The sequence below is a fragment of the Sceloporus undulatus genome, chromosome 2 (assembly GCF_019175285.1).
Source record: "Sceloporus undulatus isolate JIND9_A2432 ecotype Alabama chromosome 2, SceUnd_v1.1, whole genome shotgun sequence".
NCBI lineage: Eukaryota > Metazoa > Chordata > Lepidosauria > Squamata > Phrynosomatidae > Sceloporus > Sceloporus undulatus.
In genome coordinates this window covers 136,080,028-136,102,395 of record NC_056523.1, presented here as the reverse complement: position 1 = coordinate 136,102,395, position 22,368 = coordinate 136,080,028, and the positions used below count along the sequence as shown (strand labels likewise).

At 39.7% G+C, this 22,368-nt stretch overlaps 1 protein-coding gene across 2 annotated transcripts; it reads right to left on the bottom strand.

Annotated features, from left to right (window-relative positions):
- Positions 1–1,006: 1,006 nt before the first annotated feature.
- JMJD6 (jumonji domain containing 6, arginine demethylase and lysine hydroxylase) lies at positions 1,007–21,441 on the bottom strand. 2 transcript variants are annotated; one of them, XM_042454537.1, is made up of 7 exons: positions 21,251–21,441; positions 15,594–15,982; positions 12,220–12,506; positions 9,087–9,222; positions 7,608–7,746; positions 6,388–6,515; positions 1,007–5,503 (listed from the first exon to the last, which is right to left on the bottom strand). In XM_042454537.1, exons 1-7 carry the CDS (start codon positions 21,377–21,379, stop codon positions 5,467–5,469), a joined length of 1,245 nt encoding a protein of 414 aa, XP_042310471.1. In that variant the 5' UTR covers positions 21,380–21,441; the 3' UTR covers positions 1,007–5,466. The 2 variants fall into 2 exon arrangements, with proteins under 2 accessions (XP_042310471.1, XP_042310472.1); XM_042454538.1 differs by lacking the exon at positions 21,251–21,441 and adding an exon at positions 21,110–21,234.
- Positions 21,442–22,368: the final 927 nt, after the last annotated feature.

The following is a 22,368-nucleotide window of genomic DNA, read 5'->3' as shown; positions in this document are numbered from 1 at the left end:
ACAAGATTGGCACCAGTTCTATCTTGCTGCAAACAGTATGAGCATTTTAACTCCTGAAAACCATAGAGCAGCCTTTTCCAACCTGCTGGCCTCAATATTTTAGACAGTGGCTCTCAACAACTTTGGCTAATATGTCAAAGGGATCATGTGAGTTGAAGTCCAGAACAACTGGAGGGCACTGGCTTAAATAAGATTGGTGTGAGTAGACCTTACAGAAAAGGAGCCAGAGATGCAGGTGAAAAGCTCCATGTTGGATCCCTTTATCATTTCAAATCCGAGGACACATCATTGTCACTCCTTTACTGTTAGCACAGCTTTGGAGAGATGCCTTGGAGCCCAAGTTGTTCAGTTTATACATCTTCATATGCGTACTGAAGGAGGTGATTTAATTTACTTATTCTCAGTTCTATCTGAAAGATCAGGCAGTATTTCTCGTTTCAATTATCTAAAACAGACTTTGGTGCTGTCAATTCTCTTTGTACCTATATGTACTGTAGGCTAATTCCAACATTGTGACATTCTGATCCTAGCTACAGTGAACAAATGGAATACATGGGGCCCACAGATGCCACCTGGCCTACAGACATGTCTTATTGCATTCCCCTGAATGTCACATATGCCCTCAAAGCCAGTGTCTTCCTTTATGAAGAGGTCCTGGCAGTCTGAAAGAAAGGAGGAACAGACAATATACACAACATGAAGTATGTGAATCTCTCAAAAATTGGTTAAAAGGAGAATACAAATAAAGTAATAGAAAATAAGACTTTATTTTAAATTTTAAAAGTATATAATCATCATCATCCAGCAAGAAGATTCAGATCATCCTGGCTCCACTCTATGGATGGATTTGACTTAAGCAGTAGTTAGTGGAGCTGGCATTTTAAACATGGCTATAGGAGTCCCAAGAAACCTTACTCCTACCAAAAGGAAAACAACTTCTAAGGATCTGGCAGGCAAAAATATCTCAACATAATGGCACAGAAACTGTGAATTCAAGAAAGAAAAGGTGTTAGCACATTTCTCCAATTTAATGGTGGCCGTTGGTAAAAGATGATCATAAAACAAGGTGGACCAAGTTTGACTGAAGTCTGCAAGGAGAATTAAGAAAACCAGTATTTTCTCTGATGTAATCTCAAGCTCTCAGTGAGATTTTTCATAAGGAGGGTACCTGCAAAATATGCATGCTCTTAAAATTCATGAAGAAAGCGGAACTGTTAACAAAAGTTAATGTTCAGAAAAATGATACAGAAGTCCATTCCTTAGCCTTTAACCTGAACACATCCAGTTTAGACAGGAGCATCTCAGTCTGGACAGCCCATGTTGTACCACATACTTCATAAACGGAAGATTCTATTATGTCTTAACCTAGCCTTTAGGTCAAAATGCCTATTTTTAGCTGCCATGGTTATAGAAAAGCCAATAAACAGCTACCTTGATAAGAGTTGAGCTTTATACCAACAGCTGGCATAGTACAGACACAAACACAATGTGAAATATGTGAATCTTTCAAAATCTAGATGAAAGAGGCACATTAAGCATAAAATCAGTTCTATGGGACATAGATAGACACTATGTTAAACATGGTCTGAAGTTCTGTTTAAAAATGGTCAGGTGTTCAGAAATGTTAGAACTGCACATGGGGGGGGCATTATAGTCCTATCCACCGTCACCAGTCACCTTATGTACAATGTAGGAGTCTGAGAAGGAGAGTCCCCACTAATGTTTCAGGGTTCCCCATCATATGGTGAATCTCCTTGCATAGCAAAGGCTCTCCCTCTCAATGTCATTCTCTAAATGAGAGAACTACTGCATGCCTCTTGAACATGCAATTTAACCCTATTTTGAAAGCATGACTAATCTTATTGTCTCCCCCACAAACAAAGTACTAAGCTTATAGGTGAAGATCTAATGGTGTATGTCTGTCAGATTCTATTGCTTTCTTCAGCAGAATCAAGAATTACTTCCCTGTCCCCTCTTAGGTGCAGAAAACCTGTTATGGGAGGCTTCTTAGCCCTCTTAGAGTGGATGGGATCTGTTACAGAACCTGTGAAACCCAGTAAAAATACATTGGATTCTGGCTATAGGCATCCAGTTAGTTACATTTGTTTGTGATACTGGGCAAGCAGAGAAAACAGGATTCCGACTCTAAGCCTGAAGCTCCCTAATGAACCTGCTTTGATATTCAAAGCCATTTTGTACAAGCAATCCTCTACTTGACTGCACTTCTTTTCAGGCAGCAGTAGACAGAGAAGGTTTTGTACTAAGAAGAAACAAAGCCATCTCCTCCAATATGACAGCTGTGTCACTTCAGTTCAACAGGATAGGAATATATTTGGCATCTAATCAAGGCATTACAATAGGCTGTCCAATTCCAGGCCTGTCTTTTTTGACAACAGTGGAGTTAGGACACAACTTCTCTTTAAGTATGGGAATGTACAATTTCATGAACAAAATCTGCAACTTTGTAAAATAAAAGTCCAAGTTTAATGTTTGTTGTTTTACTCACAGATTCTGGATTCTCTAATATAAGGTATTCCCTACTACAATTAACATCAGAGGCAAACAGCTTTTATAAATGAATCAATCTCATCAATATTGTAAAAGATATACATTTAAAAAGACATGACAACACTGACTGCAACTGAGAGTTGGGTTTCAGTTGCCCGTGGTTATTACTGATAAAAAAGAAAGCCATAACCAGTTTGAACCTAAAATGCCACAGTTCGTTGTTTTTAATACAAACAGGAAATAAAATAACCTTTTCTATAAAAAATGAGAACAACTTTTTTATTAAAAAAAATAAAATCTGATTTGATACAACAACTGGTACAACAACTGGTACATCTTATTTAGTGGTAGATCTTTCAAATGCAGTCTAACTCAAGAAACTTAGCATGTATCTCTTCCTGATTAATTTATTAAACTAATATAAATTGGAGATCCTAATTTAAATTACTGCATGGGACTGAACTGTTTCACCAGAAACCAATGATCATAAATATATGCAATAGACATTTCAGGTAAAGATGGTGTTTCCTGCATATCTAGTACATAAAAACCCACAGAACATATAAAGTGGCATTTAGTACATAAATCTTGAAACCCAAGCCTTTGCTTGAACAAAAAAAAAATAACAACAACAAATGTCATCATATCCATGTTTTCTAAATCGCATTCTGATAACATGTAGGATTTCCCCCCTCAAGGTTTAGGAGCTGCTAGGCCATACAGACAGAACTTCCAAAAGTTAGGGAGGGGCCACAGCTCAGAGGTGGAGCAAATATCTTGCATGTAGAAGGTTCCAGGTTCATTCCTATCAACTAGTATGAGAGGCTGGATCCCTAATGCAAATGTAAGAACTCCTTTCATTAACAGGAAGGGCAGGGATCCAGCAAAAGCCCCTGCAGGAGGAAGTGAGGGAGGGTGAAATGATTTTTTGAACAATTCTCCCTTCCTCCTGCAGCACCTTATGCCACTTCTCATGCTGTTCCACCCTTGCAAGCCCAAGGAGAAGTTTTTCAGATGAAGGGTTGGTTAAAATAGTCTCTCTCCCAGGTTCTTCCACTGGAAGCATCCCATAATCAGGACTGTGTTCACAGGGATTCTTGATCCAAGGCAGGGCTGAAAAAGCCCTCAGGTTAAGGTCTCACAAATGTTGGTGCCAGTCAAAAATAGCCAGTGGGCTAGATAACAGGCTCACAACAACTTCATATGTTTTAGATCAGGGAGTAGTGGAACTTGCATCAGTATTACTTTTTTTGCCCACTCCCATCCCATTGCTGTTCATCTGCTTTCATGGTTGTTGAGTTCTTATTACTAAACTGAAAGATCTCAAGTTCTACAGAATCAGTTCTTGTTCTCTCTCTCTCTCTGTCTCTCATTTAAAAGTGCAATCCTACAGGTATCTAAAGAAAAATTATGCAAGAATAAATTAAAATAACTGCTTAGGAATATGAAAATGAAAAAAGATACAGAAGAATCTACCATTTCAACACAATCAGAATTCTCCAAAAATGTGGTTTTTTGCATGCTAGTTAAGGCTAGTAAGTGATACATTGATCCTTGCTCTACTGATACATGATAGGGTTGTTTGGGGATTTTTTTGGCACTGAAACCATGGGAGAAAATCATGTGTCATTACCTATTTACCACATATGTTTCTTGTGGGGCCAGAGGTCTTTCTGATAACTGGTCACAAATTGGCTGATTTCATATTACCCAAAGCAAAGTGGGAAAAATCCTAAAAAGCCTAATCTCCACAAACGTATACCTTTCTATGTCTATCTTAAAATGCAATCAGGCCCAGCTAATCACTCAAGTCATTCTCAAGTATTATAGGGGCATCAGATCTTTTCTTATGCTGACTTTCAGGATTGGGACAGAATCACAGCTGTGAATGGAAATACAAGCCCCATCTTAGAACATAATACGCTTTTACATTAACAAAACACTCTTGAAACTACAGCATATCCTAAAACAGTTTTGCTGCTTTGGGATACACAGTCACATCTTATTTCAAGACAAAATACCATACAACCCAATTATCTGTCAAACTACAACTGCAGATAAGAGTAGGAAATTTCTAGACTCCAAAGAAGCAGTTCTTCATAAAACAAAATGTTTATTGTGTTTATTCAGACTTCATCCACTCCCTATTTTAAAAAGCTTTCTCATTTCACATGTTTCCTGAAACTCCCACAGGGAGAGATAAATTAGGCAGCTACAGCTTCTCCCTACCCATTTTTTTTCTGGTTCAAGCTTCCAAACTGATTGCAAAATTCCAGCAGTTTTGCTGCTTTTGTTCAAACAGAAAATATATGTAATCAGGGTGATGAGCTGCTGCTCTCTACAAAGGTCTCATTAGCCCATGGTTGATTTGATGTTACAAATCAAAAACTACAAAAATGCTTCTTACAGCTGATCCTTTATGAAGTAGACGAGTCACCTTCAGCAAACATAACCAGACTTTCCCACTTGTGCTCTAGCCAAGGATCTGCTGGCCAATTACACATAACAGAGTTCATAGTTCTGCCCTCCAGTAGCAGTGCATGAGAACGCAACCTGTAAACTTATGACAACATTGGAGCAGGAAAGAGGCTTTCAAGATCTACCTGCTTAATTTTTAAGACAGTTTTGTTAGTGCAAAGTCCCTGTTCCCTTTACTGACTGCAGACAGTTGTGAGCCACAGCAGAGTCTTGTCTACCAGTGTTTAGCATAACTGTTTGATGGAGTGCAGAAGAAGAGGGTTGAGCATGAGGACACAGAAATGTATAGACCTCCCCCCCCCCCCCCGTTTTGTTAGCAAGGAATCAGATTTAGACAGCAGGTAGTGTTAGGCAAAGATTGGATTTAAAACAAATTAGAGAAGTAGTGAAGACTTGAAAAAGATCCAAGCAGACAGCTGATGGGAGGGATAGAAGACAGCTGGCTGGCTGCGACTGCCTTTAGATGGGTCTTGTTATCTTTCAGGGATGAGCACGACTTCCACAAGATTCCCTAATCCTGTCAAAAATAAGAATACAACTGTCTGTCAGAGCATCTTTCTTGCACCTTACAGAAAATGACAATATAGAACTTTTCACAGAGAAACTGATTTATTCAAAGCTTTTTGGAAGCAGCTTAATCTTTGGCAATTTTAACTGCAGGAGACTACACTACGCAAGCAGTCAGATGCATCTAGCCAAATATGTACACATTTGAAAAAGATACAAATGAAGTATCTGGACTTTAATTAACCCCAGATTCACCATTCTGCTAGGCCATAAAAGCAAACCGGGATGAGAAACCATCTTAAAGATGTTTACCCAGCTGAACTCTCATTTTATTCTAGGGCAGAAGGACAAAGACACTGCAGAGATCCACTTTTCTCTGAAAGCAATGGTCTAAATGTTTGATTGTCATAATTCAACAACAGAAGTTGATGTAGTAAGAATCTTTCTGCTTTCAAAAACTAACCCAGAAGAAAAAAGAGAAACTGGCCCTTTTCTTGTTATTCTCATCACCTGCTGTTAGTAGCTTGTGAGCCTAAAGCTCCCACTTACATCCATGACTCTTCTAAGTTAAGAAATCCTTCTCTAATGCTTCAAATTACCCAGAAGCCTCTGCCTAAAGTGTCAGAAACAGGCAAGAAGATGTATGTGAGACAGTGTGATTGCATGAGCTGAAAGAACATCACTGCTTTCATGGATACCTCCCTTCTAATTAACAAATTGTAAGCCGCTTTGATAGCCTTGGCTGAAGAGCGGGGTATAAATAAATATTATTGTTGTTGTTGTTATTATTATTATTCTCCCTTTCATGCTTGTAATTAGCATTCAAGATCACCCAACAGGTCTCACTAATGTCTATAATTCATTTGGTAAAACTGGGTATCTTGGCCCGTTCACCTGGAGGAGCTGCGTTCTTTGCTCACACAGTCATCGTGGGAAGTTGTATCACCATTTCCCATCATGCTGCACATCCTTCGCTTTTTCCTTCGATGCATCATTCCTTCTGTTTCTGAGTTGGAATCACACTAAACAAAAAAGTGATAATAATAAATCCAAATGGGAAAAAACAGCAATTCCCATCATTACTTGCCAAATAGTGGTGAGTGTGTTTGAAGAAAGTAGTATAGTTTTATAGTGATGTAAGAAGCAAATATAATTTACCTTGAACAAAAGAATCAGCCACTGGAATCTTGGGTAGTTTACTAAAACATGTGTGCTAAACCTTTTAGAAAGTACTGTATATCCAATTCAGCCAGGCTGCCTGGTAGCAATAATTGTTCACATCAGTTTTTGGTTTTGGCACTTTAGTTCACATCACAATTATAAAGGGGACTAAAATACAGGAGCAAAACAATCCTACCTAAAGTAGTCAATAACACTGCTAAGAAATCCAAGTTAGACCACACACACACACAAAAACAAAAAGCAGCAACAACAACAAAACTACTAGACAAACAAAAACAAAACTCTGCAATGAGCAGTTTATCTCTAGGTTGACATTTCTGAACAAGGTTGTACTTTCAGGTACTCCAGAACACCATTTAATAGATTGTTTCAGTCAGGCTCCAGTTCAAGACTTTGGTCTGAAATTGCTTTAGTATCCTGATGGACAACTGCACTGGGGGACTCTTTCAGATTGCTGAACAGTATTATACTATATATGCTTACTTCTGACTAATTTTCTGAGCAAAACCAATACCATCCACATAAAAAAACAGATTTATATGAGTGGGCTTGGGGAAACACTGTCCAACGAGGATTGAGGCTAGGAGGGTTGGAGCAAAACAGAAAAATAAGGAGATAGCAGGTGGACTGCAGCATCTTGGAAAAAGGCCATGGCTGGCATTCTCAGCTGAACAGTGGGATGCAGGTCCTACTTGGTAAGACATCTGAAACATCTGCAGGGGTTACGTTACACCAATAAAACAAGACAGGTCTTGCTTATAAATATTTTCTAATTTGCAACACATCCTGACCACTGGAAATTTCTTATAATGCAATTATTTGTGGTAGCATATACTCACTGATTTCAGAGGAACGCATCACATTCCATTCCGGAACTAAGAAGGTGCTTATGCTCACTATCAATGACTTAAATGATTAAGCAGAACCCTTACCTCTGAATCTGAATCTGAAGAACTGGAGCTGGAAGAACTAGATGAATCACTGGAACTATCGGAAGCAATGCCTGTCGATTCTTGTAAGTCAACAGAATCTGCTAGTGCAGCCAGTTCAGGATGTTCCTGCTTCAGAACTCTTGAGTAAGAAAAAATTCAAGACAGCATTGTAAGTATTTAACAAGGCAATGGATATAGAAGTATCATTATTAATTTTAAAGAGACACAGGAGGTTAAGTAATTCATATCCCACTCTTCAGCATACAGGGCACTCAGAGTAGCTTCACAGCAAAATACAATGCAGAAGTTATGTATCAAATAGCAAATATATACAATAAATATTAACAAAGGCTACAAAGCAGTAAAATATTAGCAGCAAAACCTTGGCTGATAATCAGTATTTCTTCTCTTTTGCTCAAAGCATCTTGTGTACCAAGCAAGGGAAGAAGCCAGTGCCACACCTACTGCTAAATCCTTTCCAAAGTGCCATCCAACTTTCTGCCAGCATCACAGTCAAGGCTTTCCATCCAAAGATCTGCCCAGGTATGGTCACAAGCAGGAAATGGGTTGGGGTGGTGTGGTTAGTGATCAATTAGTGGTTGGGTGCCAGCGTGGTGTAGTGGTTTCAGCACTGGACTACAACTAGATATCAGGGTTAAATTCCCTACTCTGTCATGGAAACCCACTGGGTGACCTTGGGCAAGTCACACACTCTAAGCCCCAGAAAACCCCATGATGGGTTCACATTAGAGTCCACCAGAAGTCAGAAATGACTTGAAGGCTCACACAACAACCACCATGATCCTCTGGCAGTTAAACAGTTTCTATCCAAAAATGTCACCCCAACTCTAAGTTTGCCAACAAGAATACCATATATTGGGGAGCAATTACAGAAACAAGCATCTACCTCTATGGTCCTTTGTATATTTCTCAACAGTTAAAACAACTTTGAACTGCATATGCCATTGGTTTGATTCAGTAGGATTCTTCTTATACAAGACTCAAGGGGGAAGAAAGATTAGGGTACTAATATGGGGAAAATAAAATATCTGATAGAGCTAGTTAAGACTTTAATTTCCAGACTAATTTTTTTCACTGCTTGCACAAATACCATGTTCAATATGTTCAAGACACTAAATCAGCAACTTAGTTGTTTTATACCCAATCATCAAGTACCTAAATGCATGTTCTAATTTAACACTATGCCCTTTAAATACATACACAAGAGTCACCTTAGTGAAATCTTGAAATCCAGAAGCCTAATCTTCCTTCTGGACTCCATGCTCTCATGCAAGATGTTGCCATTACAAGTCAGTCAGTCCAGAAAAAGTCTTTTCAAAATGCAAAAACTTCTTCAGGTTTGCGTTTAACATATGCTGTCAAGCTTCACTCCAGGAGTAGTTCTTGCTCTAGGAAGCAACATTTGACTTGTGCTGCCAGCATCTGGGGAGTCACTGAAGTAATGATCACATCTCTCACCTGTACCATTTTCTTGATAATTTTGGTCTTCCCCTTACGGTCTTGTGCCACACCACAGGGAAGTTTGTACAACTGGCAAAGTTCTGAGTAACTGCAATGGTTGTGTCAAGATTAAGAACAACATGCCACCAGCCACCTAAAAAACCAACACCACATAAGATTAAGAACAACAAATAAAATCATAGTAATCATCCTTTTTAGAAATATAGCTTATAAATAGTTTTGTTTGGGAAAAATTACTACCTTTGTCCAATAGCGTCTTAAGGACATAGCCACAAAGATCTGCAAATTGGTCACCAAAGGCAACCATCACTACATCAAATGTCCTTCTCCTAAATTATTTCTAAATTGTGGAGATCTTGAGGAATGGAGAGAAAAGATTCCTCCCTCCATTAATGTAGTAAGAGATTTCTGCTCCTTCTGCAAAAGCCCAAGCAAAGAGAAACAAGAGTGGTCCAGGTCCTTTGGAAATATAGGAATGTGTTTTTTAAAAACAGGTTATGCCAGGGTTTTGTCAGAGATGAGCTGTTTTGGTAGAGAACTTCAGTTTCTCAAGCTAAAGAACAGGGAACTGGATTGGTTCCTAGAATGGATTTATGCCCCACACACCCAACCAAGCTAACAGGTTGTATAATGCCTCAACCCAAGCCCCTCCATTGTCTACCCGCTCAACATCATCCCTCTGTGAAAAGCAATGCACATTTTGTCCTGTTCCTCTGTACCATTTGTGTTCCCCATGTGGAATGTGAGCTGGGTGCAGGAATCTTATTGTTATGTTCAGTTACGGATATGAAATACTAGCAGGATCCTCCTCGCCAAGTGCATAGGAGAACTATTATTATTCCCAAAACAGCGCCAAACGCAGACCCTTTACAGGCCAGATTAGGCTTGGGAACTGGAGGTTGATTTTCTCTGCTCAAGACAGTAGATATACTTTATTATTATCTTGATTGCCGTCAGTTTATCTGTACTGTATGCTGTTTTTCTAAAGTCAAACTACTCACAGCAGCTTACAGTGACATCAGAAGAAATTACACTGGGAAAAAACCAACACCAAAAATATTTCCAGTTAATTCAATAACTATTACAAGTCAAGATTTAAAGTCATACAAACAGGTTGAATACTGCAAAGTAATAGACAGTAGTCCGTTAATAATGCATACTAAAGTCTATCAAAAAATTAGATCAGATGAAATCATGACTAACTGAAATCTCCAGCTTTTGATATTTCAGTAAAGGAAAATGTTAGAGGAAACTTTGTTGTTGCTTTTAAAGTTTTCTATTAAATCCTGGGAAGTTACCTTCCTCCCAAGAGACAAGCAATTAACAAGGGGATTTGACTGAAGTCCATGTGTTAACTTGCCATGAACTGAAAGAATCATATGCTTCAGTAGGTACTATTAAGCACCAACAAAATTTGGACAGAAATCAAAGCAGCTACTGAACTGGACTACTGTTTATATGAAGAATCTGAGCATATCAGAATGACAGATAAAATGCCTTTCTGATGTTTATTCTGTTTATTTACTTACAGAAAAAACACCTACCTGGGAGTATGTCCTTCTGAACACAGTGAGTCTTTCAATAAAACATGCATAAGATTAGGTTGCCATTCATGTATGCTATGTGACCAAAATCAAAATGGTTCTGGGGCAACACTACTCTAGAACTGCATATCCAGTAATACTGGACATTTTGTAAGAGCATCTCCCTCCTATACCGACTGACTGATTTGGCATCTTGTAATATAAAAAGGGAAAGAAGAAATAATTATTCTTAAATGGCATAATGAATCAAAGATGGGTAACTGCCTCCATGTGACCCATGGGCTACACTTTCTATATCCTTGACATAAAGGAGCCTCTTAAACAACTGCATTTTGGTTCATGCAAGGTCATCAAGAACAAAGGATCTACACACAAATGGCATCTGTGATCCTCCTTGTATTTGTAGCATGTTTGATTTGTAGCATGTTTGATTTAAACTACATAGAGGTTCCCAAGCAAATTGTAGAGATCTATTTCAAAAGTAAGACACTGCAGACACAAAATTAAATTTCCCCTTATAAAATAGTAAGTACAGTACACACGTTTTTCTTACCTAAACCACCTAAGACAAGGATCATTTATAATGAACTAGCAAGCATTTCCTGTTAATTACAGCATACAAGAACACCTCTGCAAAGAGAACTGCCAACTGCTCAAAATGAACAAAAGAGGGGTCTGATACTGATCATGCTTCCTAGAACTGCATGAGAGAGAGTACAAACCCAATCTAGTCCAAGATTTGTTGCGATGACATCATCGTTTTGAATGAGTACAAATTCTTGAACTGGTTAACCCAAACATGTACACTCAGCAGTCACATCATTGAATTTCACCTCAAGGTATGCAAATGGCTCTTCTACAGCAGCCTCCAATGTACCCTATTGTACAGATACCAGGGAGATGATGGGGCTTTTATTAGGTGCACAAGTGACAATCCTGAAATACAGGATTAGGCAAAGCCAGCTTTATTTGTTGTGTGTCTTCAGATCGATTCCAACTCATGGTGACTCTATCATGGAGTTTTCTGGACAGGATTTCTTCAGAGCTTTGCCACTGCCTTCTCCAAAGCAGAGAGTATGTGGCTTGCCCAAAGTGACCCAGTGGAAGAGCAGGGAGTTGAACCCTGGTCTCCCAGAGTCCTAGTCCAACACTCAAATCACTACACTAGCTCTCAAAGCCAACTTAACAACCTTCATTTTCTGCTTCCACTTCAGTAAAAATCCACTGACAAAGCCTCTCTCCTGCTGTATTAAATTAAGCTGACTGCCACCAAGAAGATATTATTAAAGGGCTCAACCACTCCAAAATCTTCTTTGGTTTAATTCATTAAATCTTAGTTTCCTTTCTCGGCGTACAATTTATTTCAGGATTACATCAATACATAATACCATTGTTCATACCATTCTTGTTCAACACACTAAGTAGGAGACTGTAACAGATTCATGTGGAGTATACCTAGGACACCACTTGGTTTTGAAAAGTGGCCACTGTACTTGTAGGAATAAAGATCTCATTCATAGTACAGCATAATTTATCTTTATAAAATTAGATCACAATTTAGCCCAGAACTTGACAACGGCACATACCTGGCACAAAAACAGTCTCTCCTGGTTTTTGCACAATTTCCAAGGGTTTGAACTCAGACGGCCAAGTGGTAAGCTGAGTTCTTGGATATATTACTCTGAACCACGTGATGGCTTCATCCTGCTGATTCCCTCCCTCTTCACGGGTCACTTTAATCAATTCTCTGGGAGTGCTGGTTGGGAACAGGCACCAGCGCTTGTGTCCCTGGACTAAGGAATTCCAAGCACTGGTTCCTAGCGGGTCAATGTGAATGCCAGTTCCTGATCGAGGTGGACCCATCACAAACCACCTGTATACAAAGAAAATATCCAATAACATTACTGAAGACTTAATTGTTTCCCTTGCAACGTTTCCCAAAAGCAGGAATGGCTATTTCTTAAGCAACTTAGAGAACTGTTTTTATTTCAGTCTTTGTCTGTATAGCAAAGGGAAACTTAACGAAAGCAACAGGACCACCACCAACAAAAGATAGTGAGACCAATGGTTAATTTAGCTGGACACTGTGCAAAGGTGGATTTACAGTTGAACATTAACAAAAATAATGACCACAGATAATTTACATAACTTTAGACAATGAAGATATTGAGACAGTGAAAGATTTTCTATACCTTCGCTCAGTTATTAATCAAAATGGGAACTGGAGTCAAGAAATCAAAAGAAGACAAGCACTTGGAAGAACAGCTATGAAGGAGCTAGACAATATCCTGAATAATAATAATAATAATAATAATAATAATAATAATAATAATAATTATTATTATTATTATTATTATTATTATTATTATTATTATTTATATTCTGCTTTTTCTCAAAGGAATCAAAGTGGATTACAGTAATAAAATAACATACAATTTAAGAAATACAATTAAAATCCCCAAAACCCCATCCCTCCTTCCAAAGATATATCACTGAATACTAAATTTAGGATTATCTATGCCATGATATTTCCAATTCCTATGTATGGTTGTGAAAGCTGGGCAGTGAAGCAAGCTGATAGGAACTGCCAGAAAGACAAATCAGTGTTTCCTACAGCAAGTAAAGCCTAAACATTCCTTAACAGACATGATGAGTAAACTGAGACTGTTGCACTTTGGACATCCCACAAGGAGACATGACTCAATAGAAAAGACCATGATACACTTTGTAAGGTGGAAGGCAGTAGGAAAAGAGGAAGACCCCATTACAGATGGACAGACTCAATCAAGAAAGTCACAGCTCTGAGTATACAAGACCTGAGCAGGGCTGTTGGTGATAGGCTGACTTGGAGGTCTCTCATTCATGGAGTTGCCAGAGGTCAAAGTTGACTTGATGGTGGTTATCAACAACTATCCATGTCTACTGTTAGCTCACTTCTTCCTGAGTCCTTGGAAAAACCTTTCTAGTCTTCCCAGTTGTTTGTTTAGACTCTAGATTCTAAATATTCCACAAGACTTGCCTGCTTAAAATAATATGATTCCATCCCCCTACCCAGAGCATGACAGCTACCTGAATGGCTGAACCATAGCCCCTTCACACAGGAGAAAACAACAAAAAGCAAGAAAAGAGATGCTGACATGATTAAACAGAAACAAGGCACAGTCCCCACTGAGCTACGAAACATGATGGGTGACTCTGAGCCAGTCACACTTTCAGCCTGGCCTGCCTCACAAGGTTGCTGCTTTCAGGATAAAGTGCATAGGACAAGAGACTTTGTATATTGCCTTGATCTCACTGGAGGAAAGATGTGTAAAATTTGTTATGGAAAGTCTTTGACTAATGGTGGTTTGTGTGCCACTTCAAAAATCACTGTCTTTCTCCTTGTTATGAATTTGGAAAAAACATAGGAAGAATATGTTCATATTACCAGCCTAGATAGCTTTTAAAAAAAGCTGTCAAGATGGAGCTCTTCCAGCAGGCCTTTCCTGAATAGATTACTCAGTCACCAATTTGGACCCTCCCTCTGAATTCGCTATAGCTTGCTCACCTGTTTTACGATGACTGACGTTAATGTATGTTTTAATCTGTTCATGATTTAATTTATATTTTAGGGGAGGATGGGATATTGAGATGGGATTATGTGAATTTTAGCCGCCTCGATTGTCACTGACAAAGAGATGGGATATAAATAAAAGTTTTATTTTATTTATTTTATTAATAAAAATGTTAAAGGGAAAATGGTATACTTATAAAGACTTGCTAAACAGTAACAATGATACAAGGATAAAAACAACAGAGGAACTTAAGAATTAAGGGATACAATGTAGCTGGTTTTTACATAGACAATTGCAAGAAAGGTACTTAATGGATGATAGGTAAGATGGTAAACAAAGAAATGTTTCAGATTTACAAAAATTATTAATTTCAAGTAAAAGAAGTATATTGTCTAAGCTATACAAAACTCTTTTAAAATTGTCTATGGAGATAGAAATATTTCTGTTACACATTACAGAGGAGGCACTAGAAAAGAAACATGGAAGAATTCTATTCTATATTGTCAACAGCTAGAAGAGTACTTGCCAGATTATGGAAAGCAAAGGAAATACCTTTAATAGAAAACTGGTTAACAAAATTACTGGATGTATGAAAATGGATAAGTTATTGAGATACCTACAAAATCAAGATACAAAGAAATTCGATGAAGATTGGAATGAAGTTATGTAATTATAGAAAGGAAAAAAAAAAGCGGGGAGAGATTATGAACTTGAACAATAGAAAATAATAATCAGAAAAGAAAAATGAACCGAGACATTTGATTACATAAATACTATTTAAAATGAACTTTACAAAAATAAAAATAAAATAAAATAAAAAAACCCAAATATAAGTACAGTGCACCCTTGCTTTACGTGGGGAACCCGTTTGGACTCCCCTGCAGAAAGCAAATTCCACGTATGCTCGAGCCCCATTTAAATGAATGGGGCTCGTGCATGCGGTGGTGCAGCAGTATGGAAGTGCCATAGGCGTGTGCCCCATTATTCCCTATGGGACACACCTCCCCTTTTTCCCCGTGCGTATGACGCGGGTGCACTGTAATATAAGGAACTGCACAGTAATTATAGTAAAAACAGAAAGCATAGTGAACAATAATTATGGAATAAAAGTAATGGGGGAAAACATGAAGGAATTTGGTAAAATATTCAGAAGTTTGCAGTGTAGGAAGTAACGAATGAGTACAAATGAGAATAAGAAAAAAGATATGTCTGGAAACTGGTAACAAAGGTATGTCAAGAACAAATGGACAACTTGAATGTTGAATATAGTTGGAAAATGTAACTTGTTGTGATTGTAGAAAGAGACTGTGAAATGTTTTTATTTATGTTTTTTCTAAAATGCCCAATAAAAACCAACACTACCTTTCTCTGTTTCTAACTTCAAGTTGGGAACAGCACATGTATACCTGTAAGGTGGTCTCCTCTTCTCTCCTGCATACTGGAAAAGGTCATCTGTGAAGAACTTGGGCACTCTATAGTCCTCGAGAAGTTTCCTGCGCTTAGGATGCTCCCCATAACTGCTGTCAAATATATAAAGTGGGCTGTCATCCCGTGTGGTCTCCATATACTCAATGTAATACTTCATCTTCATCTTCACAGAATAACCATCATTGTCCTCCCCACACTTGAACTTCTGGTTCCGATACTTGCGCTTCAGGCGTTCCAGAGTCCATTTCTCTTGGGCTGGCCACCCAACCTCAGCATTTAGCAGCACAACCGGCTTGTAGGGCTTCTCATAACGTTCAATGAACTCTTCCACTGACAAATGGAGTGCATCTGCTCTTTCTACATTGTCCTGTAAGAGCAACGAAGATTTTGTAATACAAGATAACACCCAATACAATGTGGCATCATACAAAAGATCATGTTAGTCCCTCGCAATACACAGCACAGAAAAAGCAAGATGCATTTTACTGAATCAGCCATGTTCAATTTGCATCTTCCTTAGGGCCTGAACAGACAGGCCAAAATAAAGCTGCTTTGGGTCACTTTGGAGGTATGCTGTTTAAATGATGCATGCGTCCTAAGAGGCCAGAAGCCACGCCAAAGCCACACTCCAGTCCTAAAGACTGGATCGGAGCTTTGGTGCAGCATCTGGACTCTTGAGATGCATGTGTAATTTAAAAAGCATACCTCCAAAGTGACCCGAAGCAGCTTTATTTTGGTTTGTCTGTTTGGGCCCTTAATTCTCTAGGGAGGCAGGATCAATCAAAAGGCTGCTGATTTTACTTTTTCTTCCTAGTACTTCATTCTAAGAAATAGTGCTATGTCATTAATGCATATGAGAAACATTTTTAAAAATCATTGGATAGTCTCTTATGCTTAACCCAGTACAAAGAATTTCAGTTCTCTCTGCACTAGTATCCTGATGATGTCTAGTGCTTGTATTAACTGGCATCCTAAAAATACTGCATAGAATAAATAGAATAATAATATTTATTGCCACTGTAAAACAATTTAGTAATACCATCCTATACAAAGTTAAGCCCTACTGAATTTAGTGGAATTTATTCTTGAAACCCAGGATCTATATCCATTTGTTATTCCCAGTTACCAATTAATCAGTGGCTGTTACCTAAGTGTTGACTTCTCATTCAGCAATTGATTCAATTAATCTATTCTAACCTGATTTAAACCCAGGACTGCAACATTACATTAAACTGGTTTTAAAATGAATAGTAATGAAGTGTTATTTCCTCTTTACAGATAAGGGGCAGGGGAGGGCACATATTTCTGTTCTACAGATGGAAATATGCGGTTCCAAATTATCTGCAAAGATTACTTAATTTTCCAAACACAAATTTGAACAAAGCACCATTAAAAGTACTTCACTTTTCTTCCTGACCAAGAAGCAGTAGCACAATAACACAAGTTACCATACTAGTTGAAAAGAACATCTAAATCATTACTGTGAACAGACAGATGATACCAGAGGAGCATTACAAAATTCTTTGCAACTTAATCTGAAGGCATCCAAGTTACATGCTACAACTGAGACTATTACTCTCAGTAGCAATAGAAGATTTTTGAATGGAAAATTCCATTCAAGTTTAAGTGAGTATGAAGTAGGACAAAAATATTACTGTCCTTCAGCTGTTATCAACAGTTTTTTTCCATACTAGATGACAGTACAGATCTTCTAGTATTCAGACATCCTGAATTATGAAGAGATGCAAGCATTTACAGCATGATCCTGGACCCAATCTCTCAGAAGTAAGTCAAACCAAATTCAATAAGGCTTACTTTGAAGTAAATATGTATAAGATGGCACTTCAGGATAATTGCTATGCTGCATCATATTATTGGAAACTGATACTATTCTTGGCATGCTAATGCAGCAACTTACTCCAGCAGCTCAAACTCTATTTTGTGTCACTTCCTTTCAGGATTACAGCGAAGGAGTTTCTACAATTTCCTGAGAAAACAGATATTTCTAGGCTAAATAAATACAGAGCCGCACAAATCTTAAATTACTTTCCCAGTCTCCTAGAAGTGGGACTGAAATGCTTGACTCCCCCTCCTCAACAGAACCCCAGAACTCTTATTCTTTTTTAGGGGCTGCCCAAAAATGTTACAAAATAATCAGGGATAGAAGGACTGCCAGTATATTCTGTTCTTCCTATATAATTTGATCACCAATGTCTCCCTAATTGGTGTTCAATGAACAGAAAGAGATTAAGCTGTTATATTTCTCTTTGAGTCACAGTAATCATCCAGCAATATAATGGAATATGAACATATTATGCTCTTACTTTGTACTAGTCACACACCATAAAGATGGACTGTTTTGAAATGGCCACTACAAAACATTTAACAGTAGTACAGGTGAAGAAGGCCATCATGAATCACTGTCATTTACTTTCTATTTTCTTAGGGTTAAAAAAAGTAAAAAGGTTTTCCCTTGACAAGATTGTCTAGTTGTGTCTGACTGTAGAGGGTAGTGCTCATCTCTGTTACTAAGCCTAAGAGCCAGTGTTGTGAGAGACAACTCTGTGACCATGAGGCCAGCATGACTGCACAGGAAGCTGTTACCTTCCCACCAAAATGTTACCTATTTATCTACTTGCACTTTTTACATGCTTTCGAACTGCTAGGCTGGCAAAAGCTGGGACTAGTAATGGGAGCTTACTCCATCACATTGCACTTGGGCCTTGAACTGCCAAGCTTGCAATGATCAGAATCAGTTGAAACTAAGAGGCAAAGATGTTAAAGCCCACAACTGTTGTCTACTTCATCAAGTGGTATTAAACAAAAGAGCAGGGGAAGCAGTGGCTGCTTAATTTTTGGCTGCACCAAGGAATTTAAAAGACACTGCAGAGTCCTACACTGCAACCTAATATGTATGTGTGTGTACTGTATATGGTACCCTTCTGAGGTTAAAGAAAATTATGAATCAATAAAGTCACTGAACTGTATTCTAGCTTTTTCTTGGTCTTCTTTCTTGCCATATATATATATATATATATATATGTAGGGGAGCAAACAATAACTGTTGGGTATCTCACCATGCTGCAGTTTCCATTCTTGATCTGTTCCAAACTTGACATAGTTTTTTTTCCTAATGATAAAGATACAGTGGAGTGACTTATTGCGCAATCCTACACATTTGTACTCAAGACATAAGTTCCACTAACTTCAATGAGTCTTAGGATTGCAGTGTTAGAGTACCAGTGGGTTTTTTCAGCATCTAGTGCCACTTGGTACTCCTACCAACCCTGTTGATGTCCATTACCTTCTAAAGTAACCATTTTCAATCAGGTGCTCTCCAGATATGTTTCACTATGAGTTCCATTCCTTCCAGTGAGCCTCCCACACTTGTAGAATAATGTATTAGCATCTGTTCCCTTCATCTTGTTACTATTCCTCCCCAACAACCTTTTGGGAGACCTATTATTCTTCCAGTCACACCAACCTATCTTTAGCAAACCTAGTCTAGAATTTTCATCAAGCTTCTACTTTTTCTTACAATTTATATTTTCAGTCTCAGGGTGCATCTTTTTTGTTTGTTGTGTGCCTTCAGATGGTTTCCAATGTATGGCGACCCTAAAGTTTGGGTACTCTTGGCAAGATTTGTTCAGAGAGGGTTTGCCATTGCCTTTTCCTGAGACTGAGAGAATGTGACCTGCCCAAGGTCACCCAATGGGTTTACATGGCTGAGCTGGGAATCAAACTCTGGTTTCCAGAGCCACAGTCCAACACTCAAACCACTATGCCACACTGCATCTACACTGCAGAAATAATGTATTTTGACACCACTTTAAGTGCTGTAGCTCCGTTCTATAGAATCTTAGGCTCTTTGTAGTTTTGCTCTTATAGCATTCTCTGCCAAAGAGTGCTGGTGCCTCACAAAACTACAACTTCCAGGATTCTGTAGGATGCAGCCATGATAGTTAAAGTGTTGTCAAACTGCATTATTTCTACTGTATAGATGCATTTTATCCCTTTCAACCTGGCTGAAAAGAAACAATTTCCTTTTCTGCACACCATGCCTTTTTGCTCTCAATATTAAATCTACTCTACAGAGAGAACGAGCGGTTTATCAATATCTGAAGAATCCCAAAAGGTTTCAAAGTGAGGATTTGCCTGCTTTTAATGGGTCTATGTGTTCACATAATCCAGGAGAGTTGAGCAGAGGAGTATCACTTACTCATGCTTTACCAAGATTTTTTAAAAAGAAACAGATGAGGAAATATGTAGTAGCCATAGTTCCACTGGCATACCAATGCTGGACCTCTGCACCCATTTTATCTTTATTAAACCGCAACGAATTCAACATGACTTAACTGTAAGTGGACAGGTACAGGTTGAGAAGCCAGTGTGATGTCGTGGTTTGAGTGTTGGACTACGACTCTGGAGACAGGGTTCAAATCCCAGCTCAGCCATGAAAACCACTGGGTGACTTTGGGTGGGTCTCTCAGCCTCAGGGGAAGATAATGGTAAACCTCCTCTGTGGAAGCTTGCCAAGAAAACCCCAGATAGGGTCGCCTTAGAGTCACCATAAATCAGAAATTAAGGCACACAGAAACAACACAAGGTACAAGTTAGAATTGCACTGTGAATTAAATCAGCACTGAATTAAAAATACATGGATAAAACTCCACACTGATGAGTGTGGTTTCCAGCCCTGGGAAGTGATCCTCATTGGTTTCAGTTACTTTGGTGAGCACAGGTAGGATTTTGGTCACAACTATACAGTATCACAAAACACCTTAAGAAGCCACTGGGGCCCACAAAACTGGGCTCTTCCCTCCCCAACTCCTTTCTCTCCAAGGAAATGCTCCTCAAGGAGGAGGCTCAAAAGCATTCTTCAAAGGGGCACATTTGGGGCTATCTGCCCTCCTTTTTCCAGGACACGTCCTCCATTTTTTGACCAGGAGAGATTCCAAATCCACATCTTCCATTTGGAGCATGGCTGAAAAGCATGGATTTATCTTTCTGCAAGTGTTTTTTAAGAAGTTTTTATTTGGCCATGCTCTCCATTTTTCTTGCGCACCCTCCATTTTGCAGTGCCTTACCCTGCTCTGTGGAGGGACCCCCAGTGACACCACTTTCTGGCCCACCCCCTTCCTCACTGAGCCCCTCTGGGTGCCCCACTAGGGAGACTAGGTTTCCAATCCTGCCTCAGCCATGGAAACCCACTGCGTTTGACCTTGGGCAGGAAGTCACACTCTCTCAGCCCCAGGGGATGGCAATGGAAAACCCCCTCTTGCCAAGAAAACCCCATGACAGGGAAGAATGTGTGTGTGTTTGTATTTGAGAGCCAGTGTGGCATAGTGGTTTGAGGGTTGGACTAGGGCTCTGGAGGCCAGGGTCTGAATCCCAGCTTGGTCATGAAACCCATTGGCTGACCTTGTCAAGTCACACTCTCTCAGCCTCCTCAGGGGAAGAAGGCCATGGCAAACCCTTTCTGAAGAGCCCCTGCCCAGAAAGCCCCATGACGGGTTGGACCTTCGGTGGCCATGAGTCAGGAACGAGGCGGAGGCCCCCGGGAGCGCCTGTGCGCCTGGCGGCAGCCCTGCCTCCCCCGCCATTTTCCTTCTCCTCCTGCTCCGGTGGCGCTCACCTTGCAGGCGGCCGGGCTGAGCGGGAAGCTCTCGCAGTAGTTGTGCCGGGTCCAGTCGAGGGAGTCCTTGAGCTCCGGGCGGGCGCTGCGCTTGGCCTCGCGGATCCGCTTCTTGCTCTTGTGGTTCATGCTTCACTCCCTCTTCGCCGCCGCCGCCGCCGCCGCCGCCAAGGAGAACGGATGGAGACTAAACCCCGCCCCCTCCCTCCCGCTCGCTTCCAGAAATTTCACCTCTGCGCCGCCTCAGCTCGGCGCCTCCAACTCTCCGCTCCTCCCCATTGGCTGCCGCCGCCCGAACGGCAGCGCTGATTGGTCACTCTGGAAAAGGGAAGGGAGGGGAGGAGGGGCTTAATTATAAAAAGAGGCGTGGCCCTCTGAGTGAGGAGGAAAAGGCGTTTCAAGGCCGCCGCCATTTTGAGAGTGTTGCTCTGCTCCCTCGCTCTGTGTGTGTGTGTGAGATGTGGAAAACTCCGGCAGGCTCTCTTCTTTTTTTACGGAAGCCGTTTCAATAGCGGCGGTGGCGGCGATGTCTACATTATAGTCAGGAAGGCGGTGTCACGTCGCCTTGTAAGACCAGAGAGAGTCAAAGGTTCCGCACTGCAGAAATAACCCGGTTTGAGGCCGCTCTAACTGCCATGGCTCAGTGCTGTGGAATTCTGGGATTGGGAGTTTGTCGTCACACCAGAATGCTCTGACTGATCGTCTCGCAAAACTGCAGTTAGCCTTAGATCATGACAGTTAAAGAGGTGTCAAACTGGATTATTTCTGCAGTGCGGATGCAGCCTATACAGTCATGTATTTAGGGCGATGCTACTTGATTTATTTAATCCAAACTGAAGCCAAAGCGGGTCACAAAAGATGCCCAGCAACAGCGACAACAGTACAACACACACGTATGTGTATACTGTATATATATATACACACACATACATACATATACATACAGATATATATGTGTTAAATTATATTAAATTTAACACACATATATGTCTGTATGTGTTTGTATGTATGTAGCTGTGACTTCTTTTGTGTTAAATTTAATATATATCTGTGTGTGTGTGTGTTAAATACAAAAAACTAGTCACAGCTATATATACACACAAGCACATGTATATATA